The following is a 22,852-nucleotide window of genomic DNA, read 5'->3' on the forward strand; positions in this document are numbered from 1 at the left end:
GCAAACATGATACCGCTCATTGTACCGTCCGGACGAACATGTTGCTCGAGTGGTAAGCGAGCACCCAATGATACAAAACAAGCTCGCGTGACCTGTATATAGAACATTCCCGTATGTAATGAAACACTTACATGCTCCTTTTTGACGGCTCTGCGTGAGATGTGCTTGCAAATTGCGCATTTTCCTCGCTGTTTTTGAAGGATTTTCTAAAAATCCTTGTTTTGGTTTGTTTGTAGTAGTAACACTAATTCCGAAATTTAATACGAAATACGTGCACGAATTTCCGATCAGACAGTGCAAAAATATTGCGATTTCGATCAGTAGAACGGAAGATATTCGCATTTCAAACCTGGGAAAAATTTTCAACTGAAATTTTTGAAACGGGACCCCATATTGAAACGTTAGAAGTATTCTACTTCAAAATTTTCGCTATATCTGCTTTACCCACCTGATGGTTTGTTCTAGGAAGGGAGCGTCAAACTCATATCAGACCTTCAGAAGAAAAAAAGTTTTCTTCAAGTGACATAGGCTGGCTACCCACGTTCCCTCGTCCAGTTCTCAATTCATATGATACCCTGATGCTTCCAACCCCTCTCAGTTTTCATTGTTATATAGTGTATTTAGTGCATTAAATTTAGTATATAATGTGATATAGTATTATCCTCTATATCGAGAACGGCCGATGTCGTAGTTCCTTATTGTTTAGCCGGGGAAGCGAAAGCACTCCTTTACACTTAACTTACCCCGGTGCGAGTGTTTCTCACGAAGAGGGGCTTTGACTAAATTTTCATGTTGCCGAAAACGGCTGAAGAATGATGTCTATGCATCCGGCGGTGAAAAGACGGTACGATAGGTTCGTTTTGTTGCTTCCAAACACTGGTACCGGTTTAGTGAGAAAGTTTTCTTTACCGTATCCGTCTCTACCGCCGGAGCAAAGCAAATTAGTTGATAATTTGGTTACCTCACTGCGCGAGTGGGACACAAAAGAATTTTATAGCTTTGTTTGCTGAACACGACAGATAGTGTTGTGTATGCATCCGTTGACCGAACGACGGTACGGTGTAATATACTTGTTTTTGGTTTTAAATGGAGAATTCCACCCCACCGTAACCGTCACCAGTGTTGAAGAACCTTCTCGCGGCAGGTTTGATCTTTCTCGAATTTAATAGGGAGGACAGAGAAATAAATATTCGGACCGAAATCCGTGGTGTTGCCGTCGGGAAGTGACGGCAGCTTTCAAAACTCCCAAGTGAGTAATCCATTTAAAAGGATACCGTCAGTCCACAGACGGCACGGAAAAGTTTTTTATGCTGGTTTGATGAGATTTGCTGGACAAACTCCGAGTTTTCCACATGCTAAATCATCCAGCTCGTAGGAGGATACATCCCTTTTGATGATATTTTTTGCCGGTAAGTATTGTGGTCCAAGTTTAGCATTGTAAGACTCGAGTGCATTCGACAACTTCATGTTTCGACGGTACACCATTTGTCCCTCTTCGAACGGCTTGGCATATTTGCGATGCCGTAAGTTGTATTGATGTCGAATGCTCTCGCTTGTCTTTGCTAAATTGTTGACCACAATCTCCCGGATTTTGTCTATCTATTGGTGTCTTGTTTCTAGGTTACCCTCATCGGAAATCCTGCTGAAGTCATCGGTAGATACCATTTCACACCAGTGTATGAGGACTAAACCCAGTGGAGGAATGAACGGTAGTATTTAGGATGCGCTCCAAATCGGTGATGTGGACATCCCAGGTGCGCTGCTCGGTTCGAGCATATGCCCGGATTGCGATGTTTATCGAGCGATTTGTTCGCTCCACTGGGTTAGCCTGCGATGGATAGCGGGAGTTCAGCCAATGTTTGAGGTTGGTTTCTTTTAAGAATTGACTGAATCCTTTCGAGGTGCAAGTGGAGGCATTATCGCTCAGCAGGATTTCCGGGCGGCCACGGCGATTAAACCACTGTTCGCGCAGTATCGTACAGAGTGACTAGTGATTTTGCGAACGAGGGTTAACATGACGTACTTACTGAAGACGTCAAGGACGATAAGCAAGTGTTAATTGCCACGTTTGCTTTTTGGAAGAGGACCAATATAGTCCACAGAAACCATTCGCCATGATAAATTAGTCGCCCGCGACGGACCCATTTCGTGCTGGACTGGGACGAAAGGAGCTTTGATTTCTTTGCACGTCCCGTATTCTCGAATGTACTTTCGTATTTCCGATCCCATACGAGTAATATCGCAACTGCACTTCCTGGATCGTTTGATTATATCCCACGTCACGTGAAGCAAATTTTCGTGGGAACGTTGGATCAAATCTTGACGGAATTCGGGTGTTGGGACGAGTTTCCAATTGAATCGCGAGTCGCACGGAACAACTTTCGAGTTTACATACTTGAAAAGTTGATCATTTTCTACTTTGAAGTCGGCATAATTGTCAGGATCTAGGATAACTTTGGGCTTCGTGGAACAGAACTAGTCTGAGGTGGACAACGTTGAAACGGCTGCCACGGCCCGAGATAACGCATCAGGAACGACATTGTCCTTGCCTTCCCGGGCAAATACTCATGGGTTCAAACACCACATAGCCCCTTGAAAAGACCTTAAATATGGTGACAAAAAGTGAACTGCCCCTAGCTTGTGATGCATTTTTCAAAATCAGCTAAATTAAATGCATTTCATTCCATAAAAATAGAAATTCGTAATGTATTTTGCGTTGCGTGCAATGTATTTTGCTTTGCGTGTAAGACGTCAAAACCCTACAAAAAATTAGCCCTACATTCAACAAAACGTCGAAACAAAGTGAATCAGCGTAGGACCCCAGCAAACCAGTAAGCACTAAAGTAAGCAGCATATTGACTATATAAGAGCTGTCCGATGTTTATAAGCTTCATATGGGCTTTACAAATGTTTATAAGCTGCATAGCATGTTTATAAGGCACAAATCCCCGACTATGTACGGGGAACGTGCCATTTGAGCCAATATATTCTGATTCCTGATGGGCTTTACAAATCTTTATAAGATGCATAGCATGTTTATAAGTTTTATACAAGCTTTTCGAATGTTTATAAGCATTACAAGCATTAAGCATTAAAATAGACCGTATATGGGTATATGAAGCTATACTTTAGAGCCTAAAAACCCTGTAGTTGTAAGCCGTAAGCGGTAGTCAGCGATGCCTTTATAATGCCGTTTATGCTTGACACTTCTATTAAACTAAAGTAATGAAGTCCAAACCAAAACAAATATGATATGGTGCACTTTGTAAGCTCAAGAAAAAGCTTGTTGGCTTCGGAGATTTGGCACAAACAAATTAAAGTTAACTAAATCTTTGAGCCATAAAATGATCTGAAAATGCGATGCATTACTTTTAAGTTTAGTGTAGGAATGGAAGTAATTTCAAAAATAAAATATTCCCAAAACCATGCTTCTGTTCGTCGGTGAGTGAAACCAACTGCCAATCGAACCAAAAACCGTTCGATTTAAGAACGGCAAATATCATTTATATGACCAAATGCTCAAATGGATCAAACAGCAAGCGCACTGGAACAACTTATCCCCCATATCTTCTAGAAGCAGAAGTTCGAGCCTGGATCAAACGCTGTATAGAAAAATCGATTTAATCCACCTAGCAGTGAGATGAAACATTTCTTACACATTTCACTATTGGATTAAGGCCTATTTACACCCTCGGTGAAAATGAACGTGCACTCGATGCGCACCAAACTGTTTTTTTTCCAATATTTCACTTATTAGTGAATAGAAATTGGTGAAACTGGAACTAAACGATAGTACATCAATATACTTAGCGAATCCATGTACAATGATTCGATATAATTGAATCAATGCAATAATATTCATATTCCCCGATCATTTTGTAAATTCCACGGTGAAATATGTACGCAATGGATATTTCACTTGTTCATCGGGAGTGTAAACGCAGTGATGGACAGAATTGATGCGGAGTGGTAAATATAAATGTCATCACTGTTCACGGTGAACGTTCGCCTTCGAATACCAGATTAAGCACTATTTAGACTCTCGGTGAAAATGAACGTGAACATGTGTTGAATACCTTCCATTGTTCACGGTGGAGGACGTCGTGAACAGTTTCATCAGCGAACACCGATTTCACGCTCAACTGGCAGTTTACAGTTTGTCAGAATGCAATTTGGTATTCGAAGGTGAACGTTCACCGTGAACAGCGATGACATTTATATTCACCACTCCGCATCAATTCCGCCCATCGTCGCGTTTACACTCCCTGTGAACAAGTGAAATATCCACTGCGAATTTTTCACCGTGGAATATTGAAAATGATCGGGGAATACGAATATTATTACATTGGTTCAATTATATCGAATAATTGTGCATGGATTCGCTAAGTATATTAATGAACTATCGTTTAGTGTAAATAGGCCTCTACATTCTGACAAACTGTAAACTACCAGTTGAGCGCGAAATCGTTGTTCGCTGATGAAACTGTTCACGACGTCGTCCACCGTGAACAATGGAAGGTATTCAACACATGTTCACGTTCATTTTCACCGAGAGTCTAAATAGTGCTTTAGTTTGCAGAACTCACGAGAATGCACCCAACTAGAGGTGGGATGAAAACAGTTCTAGTTTTCTAGTAGGGTTGGGAGTACCGGTTTTACCGTTACCGAAAACCGGTAAAACCGTCCATATATTAAATACCGAAATACCGGTTTTGCAAGAATGAAAAACCAGTATTTTCGATATTTTTTTAGCGAAAACTATTTAAATAATTTTTCATTGTTTTTTTATAATAGAGCTTTCGAAATACTTTAAAAATATTTTCACCTACTAATGTTAGAAGTAACATCGCCTGTTTTGGGACACTTCAATGTTTTTGTATAAGCAGTGGAATGCAGCTCGATTGATCTTCAGCACATGGCTGTATTAAATTAGTGAATCAGTTTCCTTCCTTCGATCATTCTTGCTAATAGTAATAATGTTATTACGCGCGCGAATGTTAATTGCATAACAATCTGCATCATATTCAATCGTTTGTAGAGAGAGAAATCAAGTCATATTTGTCGTTTCATTGGTTATAATAATACGATGAATATTATTTATATTTCGAAATCTTCAATTACACAACTATTAGCATATTCAGCAGTCACATATCGCTTGAATTAACTAAACAACACTCACGACAATCAGTTGTCCGGAGTTGAAGTTGCATTTTTAACAATCTAAGAATCTATTGTAAATTCTCGGTGGCTAGCTGACCAGAGCAATGAATACATGATAACACTTCTCCAAGTTGTATTGACTTGTGCAATTATTTACCTCACCCCACTGACAAAATTCCTGCCCGTGGCAAACGTGGAGATGCAGAGGTACACGGTCTCCATAACAAAATTTACGCCAACATTTCGTTCCTTCCCAGATGGCTGTAAGGACGCGGCAGACATCGCCATTGGCATTATACCGTACAGAACTCTCGATTGATGATGGATAGCTACTCCCAGGTTCCATTCGCAAATTTTTTGTGAAATTATGCTTGTTCTGTTCAATTAAGGACGAGCAATTACAAGTAGTACGGTCATCCTGCTCATGCTCAATTGGAAAAGTAAGCACATAAACGTTGGTTTTCAAAACGAGGTGGAATTGAAACTTAAGCGGTTTCATATACGAAGTAGGACTGTTAAAATGGGTATTTTGAATACTGGTGACAAAATAGACAGATTAACCTGACCTATTACAAATCTAAAACGTTTTTGATGCGCTGGAGCTCAAACATTTTTTGAACATTATTTTCAGTATATGTTAAGGCATTTGTATAAGGAGAAAACAACAATTTTAGGTCTGTTTTCGAAGTAATGGTTTGTCGAATCTCTTTTGCCTCTTTTTGTCTACTGCATTTAGCTAACCTGCTGTGCTTTTTGGTACAATAAGCGAGTTAGACAACATGACGACATGCACACTTTTCATGCTGCGATCATCAGTGGTTCTCAAGTAACGTCTGTTGAGCGATTACTTTATTAATAAAGTATGAATTGGCATCAAAGCAAGTTAAATGCGACTGCTTTGTAAATTCAATTGAATTTCGATTTTCTCTTTGTGATTACCGGTTTTTAGCGGTTTTACCGGTTTTTTCATTTTCAATGCCGAAAATACCGGTTTCTCAAAATGCCTCGGTTTTCCCAACCCTAGTTTCTAGTCTTGCACGAATAAAATCTCGAATAAATTATAGAAATCAACAAAACGACCGAAATAAAAAAGTAAAGCAAAACATGAAATACTAGGTTTTTAAATTCATAAAATGAGTAGAAAAATTAATGTAAATCAAAATTATAAAATACACGAATGAAATTATTTTAGGTTATCAAATAAAAATTAAGATTAAATTTAGAAATAGTTATAAGAATAATAGAATAAATTGACTCATACTAACAAATTGAATGAAATAAAACAAATGACTGAACAAATGAATCAAATGATTCAAATCATTCAAATGAATCAAATGAATCAAATGAATCAAATGATTCAAATGAATCAAATGAATAAAGTGAATCAAATTAATCAAATGAATCATATGAATCAAATTTCGAAGTTGTCATAGCACTGAGACTGCTTTAATGAGAGTACACGACGATATTGCACAGACGATAGATAAAAAAGGAATCGCAATTTTGTTACTAATAGATTTTTCCAAAGCTTTCGATAGAGTTTCGCATAGTAAACTAGTAAATAAACTAATTTCACTGTATGCCTTCTCTAATGAGGCAGCAAAATTGATAAGAAGCTACTTAAGCAATCGTAGTCAGGCAGTAAGTCACAATGAAATCCTCTCTGATTTCAAACCAATCTTATCCGGAGTTCCTCAAGGGTCAGTCCTTGGTCCTCTTCTTTTTTCTCTTTTTATTAATGATCTCCCAAGCGTTTTAGATTTCTGCTCGGTTCATCTCTTTGCAGATGACGTTCAAATATACATTTGTGCGGACAAAATTACAGATATAACTACCATTGGAAACATGATGAACCACGACCTTCGCAAAATCGTCAATTGGTCAAAAGAAAATGCATTACTAATAAACCCTAGCAAAACAAAAGCAATGCTTATCTCTAAACAAAGGATTACTGTTTTACCTCCAAATATTTGCATCGATGGAGTTGAAGTAAATTTTGTACACCGAGTCAATAATTTAGGAGTTATTTTCAATAGCAATTTGGTGTGGGATGATCACATAAACCATCAATGTTCAAAAATTTATGGATCATTGAAACGTTTAAATTTGACAACAAGGACTTGCAGCATTCAAACTAAATTGAAGTTATTCAAAGCATTGTTGCTGCCGCATTTCATCTACGGAGATTTTGTTTATACAAATGCATCGAGTGAATCACTTCATAAGCTAAGAGTAGCATTAAATGCTTGTATAAGATATGTGTACAATCTTTCCAGGTACTCACATGTATCACATCTGCAAAAGATACTTATAGGCTGCTCTTTCAGTAATTTCTATAAATATAGATCTTGCATAAATCTTTTCAACATCATCAAAACCTCAAACCCAAGTTATCTCTCGGAAAAACTAGTTCCATTGAGAGGCACGCGCACGCGGAGTTTTAGAGTTCCACAACATTCTTCAACATATTACGGTCATTCGTTCTTCGTCAGAAGTATTGTTAATTGGAATAGTTTACCCAGTTATATTAAATTAATTAATTACAGATCGTGCTTCAAAAGGGATCTCCTACTGAACTTTCATTAGACGGGTGCGGTTAGTTAAAGAGAACAATTTGCACAAAGCATATTTTTATAGTCTCATGTTTTTGAACTCCAGCAATCTGAACTGTAACATTAAAAAAGATACATGTCTTACGTTACAAGGTATTCAATAAATAAATAAATAAATAAATAAATAAATAAAATAATCAAATTAATCAAATGAATCATATGAATCAAATTAATCAAATGAATCAAATGAATCAAATGAATCAAATGATTCAAATGAATCAAATGAATCAAATGAATCAAATGAATCAAATGAATCAAATGAATCAAATGAATCAAATGAATCAAATGAATCAAATGAATCAAATGAATCAAATGAATCAAATGAATCAAATGAATCAAATGAATCAAATGATTCAAATGAATCAAATGAATAAAGTTAATCAAATTAATCAAATGAATCATATGAATCAAATTTCGAAGTTGTCATAGCACTGAGACTGCTTTAATGAGAGTACACGACGATATTGCACAGACGATAGATAAAAAAGGAATTCCAATTTTATTACTAATAGATTTTTCCAAAGCTTTCGATAGAGTTTCGCATAGTAAACTAGTAAATAAACTAATTTCACTGTATGCCTTCTCTAATGAGGCAGCAAAATTGATAAGAAGCTACTTAAGCAATCGTAGTCAGGCAGTAAGTCACAGAAGCCGTGTGGTGTCCGGCGGGCTGAAATCTTTTTGCACTATTTCAACCAAGAATAGAACCTCTGGGAACTGCTCCCATGTCGTAAGAGGCGACTAACAACATGCTAGGAGTTCCTAGGCCGAGGTTTTGTTCCGTACCGAAGACTTAATCTGGACGGACCTTAAGGTTTTCCATATTACCCTCTTTCCAGTCTGTATTTAGTGAATCACTGACATATACCTTTTCTGATTCGCCTTTCTTGATTGTGTACCAACGTTTTAAGTTTCTTCTGGCGGTTGTATATTAGCCGTAAATGACGAAATCTAATTCTACACTAAGTAACAGAATATATTAATATACCGGCACTTCCACGCCAAGGTTTAACTTCCAAAGCTTTGGCTTAAAAACCGTTTTTAAAAAATGGAAACTTTCATGCAGGAAATTTATTGAATTGGCCTAAGATGGAGCTGTCGAATTTCACAAAAAGCTTTTTATGTTGCAAGTGATCTGTAGTTGTGTTAAATTAGGTATTTTTCTATTATATCTGGAACCGTCTACCGACAAATCTACATTTACGAATACCTCCAAAAGTGACTTCTTGAGGTCTCATGAAGGCCTGACACTAGCTTTATGATACTTTTGCTTTTCTAAACAGTAATAAAAATCTCAACATTCAAGAACTTCACTTTGTCAGAAAATGTAGGGCCATCGGAAGCTAAAACTTCGTAAAATCGCACTCCTGGTCCTTTTTTCAGTGCAGTACTCTACGTCACTCGTTCAAATTTGCACCGCTCTTATGGTAGTCGGTATTTGCTAGTATTACTGTTCTCCCATCCATTCTGGTAGTCAAACGGTGGGATAGCAAAATTCTTACAAGTTTCCTATCTCATGCCTCCACGCGATTCTAAGTCTATTGATGACATTTGGTCCTTAGACCGCAGAATGAGAGGGTGCGAACAGAATGAGAGGGTGCGAACAGATCTAGTCGAGAAAACATTGCCGTAAAAATGAATAGTTGATCGGAAATTAGCCCCAATACGACTAATCTGACTAGTATCTATGAACACGGCTCAATACGTATTGAAAATTCGCCGCGTCTGTTTTTATGAACCTAATTTAAAGCTCCGTTATTGCTAACAAGCCCGTGCATCAGATTAACAATCCTTTATATTTCCCTTCAGTGTTCGGTATTATCGCTCGTATACTTGTATTCCACAAACAATCCGATATGGAAAATAAGAAATACTTTCCTTGATTTATAACATCTCGCGCTATTTTTGCCAGTATAATATGCTGTCACTTGGTAGTTTTCAAGCCAATAAATATATCGTAGAGAAGAAGTAGCGAGTTCTGTCCAAATACTGTTGCAATAAATAGTGATCCGGCCCATTACGCAGATAAGATTAGCTTTTCCAGGCAATACTCCCACGATCGGCTGTGTGGAGTTCAAATTGTTTTTGTTTAGGGAACATAGTATACTCTCGGTAGCCGGCTGCCCAGAGTTTAAAAATAACCAAAAACTAAACAAGATCATCTCTTTTTCGAGTGATCGTGCACTCGAAGACTAACTAAACAACTACCTAATAAAATATGCTTTACAGGTCGCATCGTTTGCTTGGAGCGAATCCTAGACCTGATACCCTTCCAAACCACCAACTCCGCGACACCTATGGAAGAGTCTGATGAATCGTCGTCCTTCCGTTAAGTAGGTGGAGCATCAACACTTCCTGTCTACCTTATCCTTTATCCTTCCCCGTGAACGATGGAGATGGGGGCGGCCGGCAATGATGGCTATCATGCTGTTGAGGTTTTAATATGGGTCGGATTGGTATGAATTCCTACTTACCACTTCCTAAGCAACTCTTATTAGATAATCAGCAGTCAAACATGATGAAGTCAGTGTGCAATCCGCCAAAATCATCGTCACAACGCAACGCAACGCAACGCAACGTAGTCAGGCAGTAAGTCACAATGAAATCCTCTCTGATTTCAAACCAATCTTATCCGGAGTTCCTCAAGGGTCAGTCCTTGGTCCTCTTCTTTTTTCTCTTTTTATTAATGATCTCCCAAGCGTTTTAGATTTCTGCTCGGTTCATCTCTTTGCAGATGACGTTCAAATATACATTTGTGCGGACAAAATTACAGATATAACTACCATTGGAAACATGATGAACCACGACCTTCGCAAAATCGTCAATTGGTCAAAAGAAAATGCATTACTAATAAACCCTAGCAAAACAAAAGCAATGCTTATCTCTAAACAAAGGATTACTGTTTTACCTCCAAATATTTGCATCGATGGAGTTGAAGTAAATTTTGTACACCGAGTCAATAATTTAGGAGTTATTTTCAATAGCAATTTGGTGTGGGATGATCACATAAACCATCAATGTTCAAAAATTTATGGATCATTGAAACGTTTAAATTTGACAACAAGGACTTGCAGCATTCAAACTAAATTGAAGTTATTCAAAGCATTGTTGCTGCCGCATTTCATCTACGGAGATTTTGTTTATACAAATGCATCGAGTGAATCACTTCATAAGCTAAGAGTAGCATTAAATGCTTGTATAAGATATGTGTACAATCTTTCCAGGTACTCACATGTATCACATCTGCAAAAGATACTTATAGGCTGCTCTTTCAGTAATTTCTATAAATATAGATCTTGCATAAATCTTTTCAACATCTTCAAAACCTCAAACCCAAGTTATCTCTCGGAAAAACTAGTTCCATTGAGAGGCACGCGCGCAAGGAGTTTTAGAGTTCCACAACATTCTTCAACATATTACGGTCATTCGTTCTTCGTCAGAAGTATTGTTAATTGGAATAGTTTACCCAGTTATATTAAATTAATTAATTACAGATCGTGCTTCAAAAGGGATCTCCTACTGAACTTTCATTAGACGGGTGCGGTTAGTTAAAGAGAACAATTTGCACAAAGCATATTTTTATAGTCTCATGTTTTTGAACTCCAGCAATCTGAACTGTAACATTAAAAAAGATACATGTCTTACGTTACAAGGTATTCAATAAATAAATAAATAAATAAATAAAATAATCAAATTAATCAAATGAATCATATAAATCAAATTAATCAAATGAATCAAATGAATCAAATGAATCAAATGAATCAAATGAATCAAATGAATCAAATGAATCAAATGAATCAAATGAATCAAATGAATCAAATGAATCAAATGAATCAAATGAATCAAATGAATCAAATGAATAAAATGAATAAAATAAATCAAATGAATCATATGAATCAAATGAATCACATGAATCACATGTATCAAATGAATCAAATTAATCAAATGAATCAAATGAATCAAATGAATCATATAAATCGAATGAATCAAATGAATCAAATAAATCACATGAATCACATGTATCAAATGAATCAAATTAATCAAATGAATTAAATGAATCAAATTGATTTAATTCATCCAGTGAATACAATGAATCAAATTAATGAAATGGATAAAATGAATAAAAAGAATGGATGAACAAAATGAATAAAGTAAAAAATAAATGAAATGCATAAATAAAACAAACGAATCAAATAAACAAAATGAGCTGAAGTGATAAAATGAATAAAAAGAAGAAAATGAGCAGAATAAAATGCATTGATAAAAATGAAAAATTAAACAATGGTAAAAGGTTATAAATTAATATAAAGAAATAAATTGATCAAATAAATTATTTGGATGAAATGATTAAAACTGAAAAAGTAGTCAGATTATTAAAATGAAGAAACTGAACAAAATTAATAAACTGGAAAAAATGAATAAAATGCATACAATGAAAACAATGAATAAAATAAGTTAAATGAATGATATGAGTAAAATGCACAAAAAGAATAAACTGATTAGAGTGAATCCAAAGAATGAAACGAATAAAATAAGTAAAATGAACGCAGATGAACAAAACGAATAAAAAGATTTGGAATGAAATAATTATTTAAAATGAAATGGTCATATATATGAAGCTAAAAACATTTTTGAATAAAGAAAATGAATAAACCGGATTGTACGAATTTGAGAACCATTGCATCAGAAAGTTTTGAAATGTTTTTGAAAATCCCATCTTCTGAGAAAAGGCTAATAAATATGCAATGGACTTTGTAGGGCTTCCATCTTTTTTTTTTGGTTTTATTCTTTTTGTTTTCATGCTTCTTTATTTGACGGCGTCGTTTTAAGATTATCTGTTGTTTCTACTTTATTGTTGGACCTTAATTAGTTATCAGGAACCTGGAACGTTCAATTTGCTTTTGAATTCGAAATTTATTTTTTGATCACATATTCCCGAAAAAAGATTTATGTGCAGAATAGAATTTACTGGTCCAGTATTTTAACGCGCAATTAAATATAGTAAAGTGAGACAAGGTCACATGTGCTTTCAAGCCCCTTGCACAGAGAACGACAGGGAGAATGCAATTCGTGAATGAGACAGGTAGATATTTCAAAGTTTTTATTTGCATTGAAGTAAATAGTGTGAAATGTCTAGGCTATGTCGATAGCATAAAAACCGTGCAATCAGTTGATTGCAATGCAGTCTCTTTCCATTCATCCTCATAGCTTTCATATTGTTTCGTTCCAAATTCTCGTGCAGGAAATATGAATAAATAAGTCATATACAGACCAATACTGTGAAAAAGAAATGGTTCAAACTACTCAGTATATCCAGATATGGACGACGATAAGTTAGAAGACACATTGTAATTGTATCCCCCATCGAGAGTGGGTACTTTGGGAGACTTCTTTTCCTGGATCTAATTTGTGGACATTTTTGGTCTTTGATCCGTTATTTTTTATGAAAGTTCGTACCAATACAATGAATGTGCAGCTGATACCACTCATGGTTCATTCGCCTGCGCCACGTTCCGTCTTCCATCTGCAGGCCACCATATATGGTACGCAACACCTTTCGTTCGAAAACTCCAAGGGCACGTTGGTCCTCCACGAGCATAGTCCAGGTCTCGTGGCCGTAGAGGACCACCGATCTAATCAGCGTCTTGTAGATAATCAACTTCGTGCGGCGGCGAATTTTGTTCGACCGGAGCGTCCTACGGAGTCCAAAGTAGGCACGATTTCCCGCCAAGATCCGTCTCTGAATTTCACTGCTGTTATCATTGTCGTCGGTTACCAGTGAGCCCAAATACATGAATTCGTCGACCATCTCGATTTCGTCACCGTCAATCCGAACTCGGGTGGGAGGTTCACATTGTCGTCTCTAGAACCTCTTCCTCTCATGCATTTTGTCTTCGAAACATTGATGACAAATTCAATCCTGCTGGCTTCATCATTCAGTCTTTGAGCATATGTTTCATTCAAAATTCAATAGAGATACGAATAGTGTAAATATCGCACGTGGAATGTCTCTTTTGAAAATTTTCATCGTCAAATTTTCATATTACCCAGTTAAGCCAAATATTGTTCTGATATAGCCATGAATTTCCTTAATTATAGTGTAGATACAGGCTTTTAATACAATTGAATTAAAGTTGAGTTGATGTAGCAGCAGACAAAAAATAGTTTTGTTTTCTCAAACCATCGCTATTACAATTAATAAATATTTCAGATTGGCAGAAGATCTTATCACACAACTTAGAAATGGATACAGAAATAGCTAGATAGGTGCGATAGAAGAGAGACAGAGAGAGAAAGAGAGAAAGAGAGAGAGAGAGAGAGAGAGAGAGAGAGAGAGAGAGAGAGAGATATATAGTGGCAAATGATAGTTAATGCAGTGACATTATTTTTATAGGTATATTATTATGATATATTGATTCTTACATTCTTATCATAAATAATGTAAGTAGTATTTTTTGCGCCATAACCAGTATAACCTAAATCTTGCAAAAGAGATAAATTTTCGCTAGATTTTTGGGCTTCAAACATACAGTTGCTTTCGGTGACGCCACAAGTATAATTATATTAGAAATCTTTTATCTCACTACTAGGTGAATTACTTGTTGATCTGTGTATTGATATATCATCCAACATTTACCTCATGATTGAACGCAATGCCTAATCCAAGGAATAAATACTAAAACTCAATGTTTCTTTATCAACACATTATTTTGTATTTGAAGTGAACTTATATATTGATTTTTGAGAAATAGTTCATTTATTATAAAAGTAATTCACAAAATGTTCTCAACATCGAATTCCTTGAATCACATAGATGTGTTTTCATATCCCGATATTCAAAATCGGTTTAGTTTTGCCCCTAAAACACCAGTAAAGCAATACTCTGTATGAAACAATATCATTTTTAATTAGTGGAAATTGGTAAGCGAGGACTAAAAATACAAAATGGTTAATATCTCCGCCGCTCGTGCACAGATTTAGACAATCTATAGTTTGTTAGAAAGGTATTTTTAGCTTTCTATTTATGTGCAGTTTGTGGGACAATAATGTATTGTTCGAAAGTTATTTGCAAAAAACCTGCTGTGTTTTGACAAAATCGCTCATATCTCAGAAAGTAAACAATATATCGAAAATCAAAAATAATAGTGCCAAATGGCAACGTTAGGTCTCTCATTTGAAACTAATTTCAATTAGATCGGTTCAGCCATTGCTGAGATAATTACATGACATTTTGTACATACACACATACACACACATACAGACATTGTCTCAATTTGTCGAGCTGAGTCGATTGGTATATGAGACTCGGCCCTCCGGGCCTCGGAAAAAGTTTTCAAAATTTGAGCGAATCCTATACATTTCTTTTGTAAGAAATGTAAAAAGTCAAACACATGTGGCAGATAGACTATGAAAGATAGAAAGAGAGAAAAACAGTCTTTCCTCCATTTTCGTTTTGTTTTTTTTTCTAACCAGGGGGTTCTACCCATCACACAAATTGTTTTGACATTCCTCCATAGGCGCGTTGGAAATGTGGGAGTAGGCTGCATATCAGCCGAATATTTTGCCAAAAGTGGCTTTTGAACAGCACTCATGTACAATATGATGCCTATAAGCTCAGTTACCCTTGTTCTATACGCGACTATAGAACCGTATTGATGCCATTTTTACGGCTTAGTGGTTACCTGGGACGATTGTTAAACAAAATTTTCTACGAGTGAGTGCAAAGTTGATGCTAAGACAAGGCATGACAATAGAGGGGGTCGTTTTTGTTCCAATTTTACGTCAGAATGTTCCAGCTCCTGAAGTAAACATGAATAAACATGAATCGAAGATGCAGAAATTTTGCGGCAAAGTAGAACAAGTATCTACCACATGTTTGCCGTATACGTGGTTAATAAATTTAAACAAAAATAAGACAGCAACCGTGATCTAAAATTTGTCAGAAAATGGTTTCATCAAACCTTACTAAACACTCACGACATGGAAAAACGGTGCCCTTTATTGATATAATGGATTCAAGATACAAAATATTGCAGGCATAAAATAAATTAACAGGAATACATTTTCATTTTCAAAAATAGCAACACTGTTCGGAAGATTTCGGCAGGATGGAAATCTGCGAAAAGAAGAATGTCGAATGAAAAATAAGAAGCCGATTGTCACGTCTTGTCTTAGAGTTGATGCAAAAATGAAAATTAAATGCATTTTTTCTAATTTGATGCAAATTTGTTATACATTTCTAGAGTGATCTGCCCCTAAGTTATGCAACATAATTCTCTTATTTGTATAGAACTCTGTTAATACGTAGCGGAGACCGGGGCTGGTTGATCGAGTTTTGCTTTCAGAATTTCTGCATTCATTTTGGCTAGATTTTTTGATAAACGTTTTGCGCTTATATGAAGATACAACCACAAGAGGATGACATGAGGTCATATTGGCGTAGTCAACATAACAAACATTGTTTATAACAAAATTTACGAAACTTGTCTATATACAAACGAGGAGCACTTTAGTTTGCAATAAATTAGAGAAAGTGTGCCTTGTTTCTATTATTTACTGCTACTGCTGTTTGTTGATGTCATTTCAAGCGATTTTGACGTTGCCAAACTGACCCCCATTGATTTTATTGGGAAATCGGTCAAAATCTAAGTCGATCGGCGTTACCGACCTCGAATCCGTTTGTACCAGGCAACTGGCGTCCCTATCTCTACATACAGAGTTTGACAATAGGCAACATCGCTTTTCCACCGATCAATGGGGGTCAGTTTGACAACGTCAAAATCGCTTGAAATGACATCGACAAACAGCAGTAGCAGTAAATAATAGAAAACAAGGCACACTTTTTCTAATTTATTGCAAACTAAAGTGCTCCTCGTTTGTATTTAGACAAGTTTCGTTAATTTTGTTATAAACAAAGTTTGTTATGTTGACTACGCCAATATGACCTCATGTCATCCTCTTGGTTTGTGCACTCGCCTAGGGGAGATTCTTTGCTGATGGAGGAAAAAATCAGGATTGAAGCGGCAATATTGGAATCATCTGTTTTTCAAGTATATTTTTACTAATATTCATCAATATTGGCATTTTATGTAGGAGACGAACCAGTACGACCAGTATTTAGATCTTTAGTGGTAAATATTAGCATATTATCCAATTTCAATCAGAAAAAGGTTAGAATTTCACGAATATCAAAGTGCTTATTGCTCTACGCTAAACTTACAACTCGGCCAACCAGCCCGCACAAAATTCGGCCAATATACCCAGCAATCCAGTAAGCACTAAAGTAAGCAGCATGTTGACTATATAAGAGCTGTCCGATGTTTATAAGCTTTAGATAGGCTTTACAAATGTTTATAAGTTTTATACAAGCTTTTCGAATGTTCATAAGCATTACAAGCATTAAGCATTAAATAGACCGTATATGGGTGTATGAAGTTATACTTTAGAGCCTAAAAACCCTGTAGTTGTAAGCCGTAAGCGGTAGTCAGCGATGCCTTTATAATGCCGCTTATGCTTGACATTTCTATTAAACTAAAGCAATGAAGTCCAAATCAAAACAAATATGATATGGTGCACTTTGTAAACTCAAGAAAAAGCTTGTTGGCTTCGGAGATTTGGCACAAACAAATTAAAGTTAACTAAATCTTTGAGCCATAAAATGATACGAAACTGCGATGAATTACTTTTAAGTTCAGTGTAGGAAGGGAACTAATTTCAAAAATAAAATATTCCCAAAACCATGCTTCTGTTCGTCGGTGAGTGAAATCAACTGCCAATCGAACCAAAAATCGTTCGATTTAAGAACGGCAAATATCATTTATATGACCAAATGCTCAAATGGATCAAACAGCAAGCGCACTGGAACAACTTATCCCCTATATCTTCAAGAAGCAGAAGTTCGAGCCTGGATCAAACGCTGTATAGATAAAAAGTCAAACACATGTGGCAGATAGACCATGAAAGATAGAAAGAGAGAAAACAGTCTTTCCTCCATTTTCGTTTTGTTTTTTTCCAAGCAGTGGGCTCTACCCATTACACAAATTGTTTTGACATTCCTCCATAGGCGCGGTGGAAAAGTGTGAGTAGGCTGCATATCAGCCGAATATTTCGCCAAAAGTGGCTTTTGAACAGCACTCATGTACAATATGATGCCCATAAGCTCAGTTATCCTTGTTCTATACGCGACTATAGAACCGAATTGATGCCATTTTTACGGCTTAGTGGTTACTTGGGTATATTTTCGAGGACAATCACGATTTACAGAAACATAAGTAAGGTTACGCTGGAAACCGTTATACCATTTTGCTGGGTTTTGAATATTCTTTCCAACGGTACCACGTTTTTGGAAAACGGATGTAAAATGATTCTCGTTACACCCATTACTTTACAAAAACAAAAATTTACTCACCAGCGTCGGAAAAAATATACGTGCTCCTGTACAAACGACAACACAAAAAAATTAAATTGAAATTACGTCCGTACTTTGTCGACCTAATACTCCATCAAAATCACTACAGATGTCGCTATTGCGAATAATGGCCTTTTCATAAAAGACACTCGGCCAACATGTCCCTTCGGCTAACCAGCCCCGGCCCCCCTACAGCTGTTATTGTAAATTTGAAGTATAGAATACATCCTCTTTATTCCAAGATTCAAATTTGAAAAAAGTTAAGCACACGTTTCACGTCTTTGGTCTATGCATTTAGATCCTAATCAAATTTCATAATTCCAGGATTGGATGGTCATGGATATTTAAATTCAAAACCTAATCATTTTGAATCCAATGTTCTAAGCAACATAACAGTGTTATAAATTCGTAAGTTCGTTAGATCGGTGTATCTAATTTTCTACAGAAATCAATACAATTTCTAAGAACCTTCATGCATGACAAGAAACTTCAGTTCGTTGAGAATTTGACATGACGAATGTTAAACAGAAAACAATTTTTCTAGATTTTTAAAAAAGCATAATGCGAAGAACGAAACGATGTCTAGAAATGGTCGAACTAGACTTTGATGGTAAACTAAATATAGTTTGATTCCATAAATACGTACTGCTAATTGAATAACAAACGTACAAGGAAGAAACCGATCAGAACACTAACACAGGAACCCTGACATATAGTTTCTGTGCTCCATCACTCATATTGAATTCAGGAAATATTTCGATTAAGGAGGTTTTAACATTAGGGTCATTTGCATCTTTTTTCGGGGTAGAAAAATCTCTTTTGAAAAAAACTCTAATCCAACCAATCGATTTACAAACTACGCTATGCCAACCCCTATAATTGATAAAAATCTTATTGCCTGTAGTAAACAAGAGAAATAACAAACAATCTAAGAAATCAAGTTTTGTATTTTAAATTTTGTACGGATTTTTCCTAGAACACAGTTGGTCAGCTTCGAGGTCAGCTTAGTTATAAGAAATCTCATCCCACTGTTAGGTGGATTATATGCGTTTTTGTGAAATTCCGTTAAGAATGAAAGGAAACCTATACTACAAAAACGCGGAAAGCATCCATCCAACATCCATTTTCACGTGTCAAAATCATTGAAAATGTGAAAATTGAAAGAAAAACACAACTCCATGATTCATTACACTTTTATTAAATTTTTGCAATTAACTGAAGGATAGTTAAAATAAAAGTTTCCTTATTAATTGTTGCGTAAGACCGTTTGTTTCTATGTATGAGGAATCACAATATTTTACCTTGTTTCGAAAGCATTTCTAATAATAAAAATTGCAAACGTTGTTTTTTATAAACGTTACATTCTAAGGAGTACGTTAAAGTTAAATTTCCTGTACATAAGAATAACATTTTATTATAATATGGTTCGGCGGTGAAATTAATGAATAATTTTTCAAGGCTATTTTTAAAAATACACACTTTTACCGCATTACCGCGCGGTGCGGTGCGGTAAATGCAGTGCGATGTGGTTTTATTATTTTTTGGCGGTTGCGGTGCAGACAAATTTATCGCCCACATCCGCACCGTGACGAGACTGTCCCATTAAGTTTATCATATCTTCACTTTTTTTTAGAATCTTAGTAAAAAATATCTCACTATTTTACATATAAAATATTATGTTAATACGATCTATTTATGCATGCAATTATTCGTTTCAGGTGTTCAAGTGGATTATGATTTGTACTTTAGTGATCCTACGCGATCCTCGGCAGCACAAGTTGTGCCATTCTATACTGAGTCTCCAAATAGCTTCACACTTGCTCTGTGGGTACAGTTTGCTCAAAAGGATGATACAGGAATATTTGCAACACTTTACGCTGTTAAGTATGTAATCAAATTACAATGAGCAACACACGAACCCATAACAGTAATTAAGCATATCTTATTAAAAGTTATTCGTGTTGTTCACCGTCGCAAGACATTAATGAATAAATTCATTATACAAATGCTAAACACCATTGGATTTTTTTTTCAGTTCCCTACATGGCCTTATGGATAGACGCGTTATTATACAAGCCCATTCAAGTGGTATTCAAGTGTCATTGTTCCCAGATGTACCAGATGCATTCTTAGCATTTAGAGAATACACCACCATAAACGATGGCCAATGGCATCATGTAGCAGTTGTGTGGGATGGTACATTTGGTCAGTTGCAACTAATCACAGAAGGATTAATCGCAGGTCGAGCCGAATACGGCGCCGGAAGGACTTTTCCCGCATAGTAAGATCTCCTACAAAATCAATTAGTTTTAAATTATACAAATTAAATATTTCAGCGCTTGGGCCGTGCTTGGGAGTCCGGCAGCAAGAGCAAATATCAGTAACGCTGATATTTACAATGATGTTGGTTTCCAAGGTAGCATAACAAAAGTACAAATGTGGAGCAGAGCACTGGATGTTACATCAGAAATTCAGAAACAAGTCAGAGATTGCAGAAGTGAACCTGTCCTGTATCGAAATCTTATACTAAATTGGGCTGGATACGAGGACAGCACTGGTGGAGTAGAACGTTCAGTCCCTTCTGCATGTGGCAAAAAAAAATGCATATCTGTGTACTCGGAATCTCAATGCAAACAATTAGGAGACGACAGAGAATCACCAAAAGTTGAACATTGCCCAGACGATTTGTGGATCACAGCTAAAAACGGGTCGGCTGTTGTTAACTGGGATGAGCCTCATTTCAGCGATAATGTGGGTATCACTAAAATTATTGAACGAAACGGAAGACGCTCTGGGCAAAGTTATTTGTGGGGCACCTATGATATTACTTATATAGCTTTCGATGCTGCTGGAAATGCTGCCAGTTGTTCCTTCAAAATTACGTTAACTTCAGAGTTTTGCCCACCATTATTAGATCCTATTGGAGGATCACAAAATTGCAAAGACTGGGGCGCAGGTGGACTATTCAAAGTGTGTACCATTTCATGTAATCCAGGCATGAAATTTTCAGAAACAGTACCAGAGTTCTACACATGTGGAGTGGAGGGATACTGGAGACCAACTGAGAATCACTCAACCACTCTTGTATATCCGGCGTGTTCACAAGCCCGAGCAGCCCAACGTATTATTCGAATAGGAATGTTGTTTCCATCAGACGTACTCTGTAACGAGGCAGGACAAGGTGTTCTACGACAGAAAGTAAAAAATGCAGTAAATTCTTTAAATAGAGAATGGAACTTCTGCAGTTACTCCACTGAAGGATCTCGTGAATGCAAAGAATTAAATATCAATGTGAAGTGTGAGCACTACCATAATGATAATAACATTATGAAACGGCAGATTTCCAAACGAGATATTAGCTCATATGTCGTTGGCGCTGAAATACCCATCAAAAGGTAACTATAGTACGCAAGATATAAAGCTGTTCAGACTAACATCACGCTTTCTTGATACATATTCTACATATTTCTCACTACTTTCCTACATAATTACGGATGACGGTTTTATACGATTTCTCATATCGATTGAGGTGATGGTTCTATTCCTGCTGGTGGAGGTTTTTTTTTCTAGAAGTGATATTACCGCGTGTAGAAGAAACATCATCGAAAGGCATGTTTATTTTTTTATTCAATTCGTTAATTTGATAAGGCACGTTTTCGTTAGATTAAAGGAGTCAATTTTATTTTGTTTTATATCTTAAATTACTTAAAACTAGGGGATTACTTATTGATTATTTTAACATTAAAAATGTCTTAATGCACTATCTGGGGCTAGGTGTCATTCTAAAATCTAAACTATCTCCCATGTAACGAAACTATCTAAGGTTTGCACGCTTATAACTCTGATATTACTAGATGGATTTTTATCATTCATACACCAACCGATTCAGAAACACCTAACTTAAATATTGGTAATAATTTAATATCTCCCCAATAAAAGTAGACTTTTGGAAATTGGTAAAATTAAAAAGTTTACGAAAAACGGGAAAATTACCATTCGTTAGGTAGATTTCTCAGACACAGCCGTTATTAGAGGGCACCTTAGTCGCTTAATCAAACACGAAAAGTCATAAATAGAATGTCACAGAATGATTTGCAAAGTGTGTGGGTGGGGTGGTTTGGATTTATTTCAATACGGCAGGAAGCGACTTGTGCTACTTGAGAGTGTTGTGTTTAAAAAAAAATATTTATTTTTATGCATGCGTGTGCGTTATAACTTGTTAATCCGTGTTTACGGCGCTTTGTAGCTGCGTAGGGTAAAGAGCCTATTGGCTTTCATATGTTTCATATTTCGGTTATGTTTTTTATCAGTAAGGCATCTGACAACGTGCTTCTGTAGGTAGTTATTGCAATGTTCAGCGGCGTAGTATTTTATATTGGAGAGTACACTCAAGTTTTTTACGCGGTTTTTTTTGAGCGGTATTTTTTTACGTGGATTTTGAAATTTACGCGGTTTTCATTTACGCGTTTTTTGAAATTTCCGCGGTTTTCATTTACGCGGCCTGTATTCCCCGCGTAAAGAAACCTGAGTGTAATTGCATTGAAAACAATCACATTCCTAGCAGAACTTTTTGTTTTCTAATTTCAAACTATTTTGTTTCGTACTGTACAAAACGGAAAATTTTAAAACAGAACTTACCGTCCCAGCAGCAGTTTAAGCAGGTGTTCTTTTT

General features: G+C 36.2%; 1 protein-coding gene across 1 annotated transcript in view; it reads left to right on the forward strand.

Moving 5' to 3' along the window:
• Positions 1-22,852, forward strand: part of LOC131682967 (uncharacterized) — a 646,631-nt gene that overhangs the window by 303,357 nt on the left and 320,422 nt on the right. The window contains exons 13-15 of the mRNA XM_058964798.1: positions 19,899-20,064; positions 20,216-20,461; positions 20,517-21,575. Coding sequence (XP_058820781.1) covers positions 19,899-20,064; positions 20,216-20,461; positions 20,517-21,575 — 1,471 coding nt within the window. The remainder of the gene's footprint in view (positions 1-19,898; positions 20,065-20,215; positions 20,462-20,516; positions 21,576-22,852) is intronic.

The sequence above is a fragment of the Topomyia yanbarensis genome, chromosome 2 (assembly GCF_030247195.1).
Source record: "Topomyia yanbarensis strain Yona2022 chromosome 2, ASM3024719v1, whole genome shotgun sequence".
NCBI classification, from domain to species: domain Eukaryota; kingdom Metazoa; phylum Arthropoda; class Insecta; order Diptera; family Culicidae; genus Topomyia; species Topomyia yanbarensis.